The sequence below is a fragment of the Magallana gigas genome, chromosome 9, assembly GCF_963853765.1.
Source record: "Magallana gigas chromosome 9, xbMagGiga1.1, whole genome shotgun sequence".
In the NCBI taxonomy this organism is placed as follows: domain Eukaryota; kingdom Metazoa; phylum Mollusca; class Bivalvia; order Ostreida; family Ostreidae; genus Magallana; species Magallana gigas.
In genome coordinates this window covers 30,566,794-30,572,793 of record NC_088861.1, presented here as the reverse complement: position 1 = coordinate 30,572,793, position 6,000 = coordinate 30,566,794, and the positions used below count along the sequence as shown (strand labels likewise).

At 35.4% G+C, this 6,000-nt stretch overlaps 1 protein-coding gene across 2 annotated transcripts; it reads left to right on the top strand.

The window, feature by feature from the left end:
* The first annotated feature begins 1,537 nt into the window (after positions 1–1,537).
* On the top strand, positions 1,538–4,348 carry LOC105336423 (uncharacterized). 2 transcript variants are annotated; one of them, XM_066071083.1, is made up of 2 exons: positions 1,538–1,664; positions 2,165–4,348. In XM_066071083.1, exon 2 carries the CDS (start codon positions 2,169–2,171, stop codon positions 4,176–4,178), a length of 2,010 nt encoding a protein of 669 aa, XP_065927155.1. In that variant the 5' UTR covers positions 1,538–1,664; positions 2,165–2,168; the 3' UTR covers positions 4,179–4,348. The 2 variants fall into 2 exon arrangements, with proteins under 2 accessions (XP_065927155.1, XP_065927154.1); XM_066071082.1 differs by lacking the exon at positions 1,538–1,664 and adding an exon at positions 1,905–2,051.
* Positions 4,349–6,000: the final 1,652 nt, after the last annotated feature.

The following is a 6,000-nucleotide window of genomic DNA, read 5'->3' as shown; positions in this document are numbered from 1 at the left end:
CATGTCAACATATTTATCTTGCATGTCAACATACGTAAGTATCATGTTGACATAAATAAGTGGTATGTCGACATAAATAAGTTGCATGTCAGCATATTTATCTTGCATGTTAACATAAATAAGTTGCATGTTGACATAAAAAGGTAGAATCTAGCATCTTGGATGTCACAAGTGGGCGATATTTGAGATTTTATGAGATTTCGTATAATTCTTATCTGATTGCAATTTTCTTGCATGTCAACATAGTTATGTTGCTTGTTGACATTATTATCTTGCATGTCAACATAATTATCTTGCATGTCGACATATTTGATAGAAAAATAACTTGTACACAAGGGGCAGAGATATGCCACATAGTTAAGTTTATATAAAGATATTTGTAAGATATTTTTTATAAGTATGTATTCAGATTGTCAAAGTTTTCATCATTTTTCCCGTCTGTCTTACCGCTAAGTCTCTGTACCTGGAGACAGGGGACAGAGGACGGCGCTGACTCTAACATCATGAAATTACATGAATTGTCTCATATGAGACTATGAATCTGACATCATCAGGATTATTTCGTGCTGTCCGTGATTTTTCTTAGGTCGCCGTAGGTTTCGACCAATCGATAAAGAGGGCGTGTCAATTTCAGTCCTGCCAGCTTAAGTCGCTGTAGATTTCGACCAATCGATATATAACGGGGCATGTAGATTTCAGTCTGGCTGTTTCCATATCTATAAGTTTCCGGAAGAAATCAGGGGAAAAGATGTAAATATTTCACTGTAAAGGCTTACTCTAACGTGTAACTTATTGAAATTTCATGTATTTCGTTCTTTATGTTTACACTTAAGTTAGTTATCCTAACTCTGCATACTTTAAAAGCAAAGCAACGTTTATTTTAGGTAAAATTCAGTATGAGAAGGAGGAAAATTTTAATAATGTATACAAATGTACATGGTTACAGGTAATGTGTGATGTCTGATAGGCAATTTATATGTTTTGCGAAAAACAAGTAATGTGGAGCTCTTGTAGTTTACTGTAATGTGCAAAAAATCTAAATTTAAAAAAAAAAAAGATAGCTGTCTCTGTGTAGTAGAGATGACCCCCCCCCCCCCCCCCCCGGGCAATGGAACCCCTAGTCCCCCTAGACGAGTTCGTTATATTCAAGTTGTGCTTAGTACTGAATAATTCACTATAGGTGCTTTATTAAGTAAATGATATATATTAGTATTAATACATACATTATGCTTAAGTAATATTACATAAGATGTGTAATCTATCTTGATCTTTTGTATATCTGTTTCATTTAAAAGTAATATCAATATGCTTTGAAATTCAATCTTTGGTGATTCATGCGGGATAGGAAAGTAGCGACATTGTAGAAAAAATACATAAACCGCGTTATTTGAGAGAAAAGTGTGTGTGGGGGGGGGGGGGGGGTAGTGCACGGTCCAGTCCACAAGCACTGACGATTTCCAGCGATATTCCGTTAGACAGTATTTTTTTCTTGTTACCCGATTTCATGCGATTTCTTTATGCGTTTCATATCAAGCCTTGTATCAAAAGACAAACATGCAGTGTGCACATACGTAGAGACCCACTGCAAAAAGATATGTGTATGTCACGGGATTTAGACATTTACAATACACGACGGAACGTATATCTTTATCAGTGATATCGGGGTATTTTACGATTTTTTTTTTAATTTCAACTTAAAATAATTTTTTAAACGATATCACTCTCTGATACTATAAATCTATTAATAGTATCCTATAAATCCTGTTTCAGAGAGTGAGATTTTTTTTTTATATAAAAGGTATTTTTACGTTATATTCTTGTGTTTACAAATATAAACATACTTACATGATTGTGTCTTTGAAAACAATTTCATGTGGAAAAAAAGTCAAAGAGCCTGGGGATAGGAACCGGGGAGGGGACAGTCCCGTCTCCAATTGCAAGTACTTGTGTAAAATCTGTTTAATAATTATTTAATATGTATCGGGTTTTTCCAAGGCTAAAAATAAAATACAAAAATCCCCAGCAATTGACTCTAGAAGGGCAAAACAAAAGTAAGTAAAATATTGTTAAACATAACACTTATGTTAATATTATTAAAATTGTGTTATGACACGATTAAAACAGACATATGGAATTGTACAAGTAACTTGTCCTTTCATTTCAGTAAGATGGCTGTTCAGAGGATATCCGAGTCAGTGTATGTGGGGATTTGTCTCAAGATAGGGACCCAACAACAGGTGGCCTCCAGGAGAGATATAAAGGACATTAAGGAGATGTTGGATAACAACGAAATGTTAAATAAACCGATCACAGCGATGCTGAGTGGGAGTCGTAGAGAAGGGTTCAGACTGAGTGGATCAGACACAGACTACATGTATTGGCCAAATAACCACCGAGTGATCTGGGACTTCTCTCAGTGTCAGTTTTACAACACACAAGAACATGCACTGATTCTCTGTGACAGTTCTGAGAGTCCACCAGGATTCACTTTACTATGGTTACCATTAGAAATAACGAACAGTAGAGTGGCGTCAGCGTGTGTAAGGATGAATGGAATGCTGTATATATCAAGTTCAAAGTACAGAGAGGTCACATGTTCTTTAGTTTTTCCTGGTTCTTCGCCTCACGGACCATGTGGTAGTGGATCATATGGTAATGTGGAATACGATACTGCCCATTGCTTTGTCAGTGATTTCTGGCCTCCGTCTGCCTCCTCATGGATAGGCAGGTGTCACTCATGGCCCCCACCTCATGTTGTAAATGACATTATTAGAAATGGGTGTCACTTTGTAGCGATAGGACACAAACTAGGAAATCATACAGACAACGAATGGAGAGTTTCTTTTTCACAGGCGGAATACAAACTTGTGTGTTCAATGAATCACACACAATTCTTAACTTATGGATTACTCAAATTGTTCTTAAAGGAAATAATTAATGAAGGATTGCGAGATGAAGATAAACTACTGTGTTCCTATCACATGAAAACGACTGTTTTCTGGGCGATTCAACAAAATGCTCTACCTCGCTGGTGTCCACAAAATCTCATGGACGGTTTCTGGGTCTGCTTTAAACTTCTCCTTAAATGGGTGTATGAGGGAGTGTGTCCCAATTTTTTTATTCCAGAGAATAACATGTTTTTGAGCAATATCTATGGTGAAGCACAAAAGGCATTATTCACGCGACTATATAGATTGTATGAGAATGGCCTAGCATTGCTGCTACACAGTCCCTCCATCAGTTCCTACATCACTAATGTTCTGTGTAATCCCAGACTCACAATTTGTACTGATGAGCACACTCTGATCTCTGAGGTTGAAGTTGATGAAGATATTTTCAGAGAGGTATATGAAAATGATTCAATAAGCACATTGGACATACATACATGTGAAATATATCTACACAGGGTAGAACAGTTGTTAGGTTTACCGCTGACACAGTATCACATTGTCATGTTACAGAATCTTACAGCCACCATCCTTCAGTGTACTGCATTTATATTACACAGCATGTACACTTACACAGGTTCTAACAAACAGTTGTATATTGTAGACAAGGTAGCCTGTCGTTTGGTGAAATTATCAGCCAAGTTTGGGTTTGTATCTAACATGTTATACACTGCATTGTATTATTACAAGACATTCCGATACAGGGATGCTTTATCTGCTATAGATATCATAAAGGTCAAGTTAGCACAGCCATATCTGATGTATAGGAGTCACGTAGACAGAGAGAGGTATATTGAGGTTGTAGGGGGGCAGTCCTTGTCTACAAAGATGAGACAGGCTGTAGCACAGTATATCAAACTTTACAATAGAATCAATAATATCGATGAATTAATACCAGAACAACAGTCTAGTAACCAAAACAATCAGCCTATCTTGTATATCCCACCCCACGTACTGTTGTATATGCTAGAGGTTTTGTGCTCTAGACATGTCGACACAATGAGAGCACATAGAGCTTTAGATGATCTACAGGTCCTAGTCAACCATGATCAGGGACAGTTAGTACCTGTATTTCTCAGAGACATCTCCTGGGAGAACCTGGGGATCTGTCAACAGATCACTGGGGACCTCCAGGGTGCCCTGTTCTCATACCACCAGTCACTAAGACAGTATCCAGAGAATGAAATACAAACTGCTACCAGACAGAGAATTCGGGATCTACATTTATGAACTTACTGACAAGCAGTATGGAATTCTTGTATGTCAAATTTTAACACTGACATTGTTAATTGTGTTTGTTCTAGTTGGTTTTCTCTAAAGTTGTCTTGTGTATGTATAAAGGGGAGATGCACTTATGATCTGTATTACCCAGTAAATCAGTGTATATTTATCTTAATTTAGAGCAAATTTATTCGTTAATTTAATCAATATTGTAAACCTAAAATTCCAATTTTAGAAAATAAATAATAATTTGTATATATTATGATTTATTTTGAAGTATTTAATAATAAACATAATTCACTATATATTAATGTCTCAATTTTGACTACAATGTGCTGCCAAATTCATCACAAGGTAATTTTCTAAATAATTCTACAAGCATTGGTCAGGTGCACCTACCAATCTTACATCATGGACTCCTCCCAGTTTGTTCTTGATCCTCTCATTTATCCAAAATGATGAGCGTCTCTTGGATGTTGCAAAATCAAATGCTGTAGTTTTTTTTTAAATTAAGTGTATCATTAAATGATTAACTATCATATATATATAAGGAATAAGGAATCATTCTTTGAGTATTATCACCGTGTGATTGGGGCTCTGGTGATAACTAATAATATTCAACCTGAAACACAGGACAGGAGGCAATGTAAAATTATATGTTTATTGGTTGATGTCCGTCGCAAAAGTGTTGTCAAATATAATTATAATAAAAGATATAAAAACAATGGTACACTGTAAAATCAAAATGAAAGTGCATAACAATGCCACAGATTCATGTTCATGTGTTAATTAAACATCATTATATAAACACACAATTCATTACACAGGTACAATAATATGTCTACTATACATCTTTATTATAAAAATAAATGATCAAATTCAAAGTGTGTAATTACATTCTAATGGGGGAAATTAGCTAATAATATATTTGCTTGGCTAGAGAGGGACTTGAAAGGAACAGACCAAAAATAGAAAATGCACGTGTGATTGTTTACAACTCGGATTATAGTGACTTCCGGTTTCACACAGAAAGGGGGGGGGCCTTGCTTACAGAGGGCAACAATACAAAACCCTAACTTCCGGATTTATCCAAAAAGGGGGAGCTAACAAAGATGACAAACATCATTGCAAAACCTAATCTACTATATACAAACACTGACTATGGTTAAGCTTAACACATCTATTATCTTAACTCGCATTATCTAAACATTGAGCATGAGTGCACAAGTACTAAATTATACCTTAACTTACAATCAACATAAAACAAGTAAAGCCTGATCAGATGTTCAGTATCACCGGACAAGTTCACTTACATTGATACTTTCTGCATATTTCTTTTTGTAACGAATAAATAGGAAAAACAGCAAGATGGACTGCGCGTTTGCACAAAATGTAGTGTTTACATAACTAAATGTAAAACCTGTATATGGCGGATATACAATATCCGAAAAGTGCTTAAACTTAAAAATCAGTTTCTAATCAAAAATATATAGAGTAAGCTAAATAGAAAAATGTTGTTACTTGATTCTTACACATTACCTAAGTGAGATAAACCTTACTGGTAATTTAAAAATAATACAGCTAAATGCAAAATTCTCATGACACAATTTGATGATATTAAATCATTACTAAAAAGTTCAGCAGCATAACCAGTTTTCTATAAATGTGATAAAAATTAAAAATACAAAGAACAAATAAAATCTACATACCTGAAACACAGGACAGGAGGCAATGTAAAATTATATGTTTATTGGTTGATGTCCGTCGCAAAAGTGATCGGACAAAAACCCTATAGCGTCCCCTGTCCTGGTGTTGAGTTATTCTTGCCATT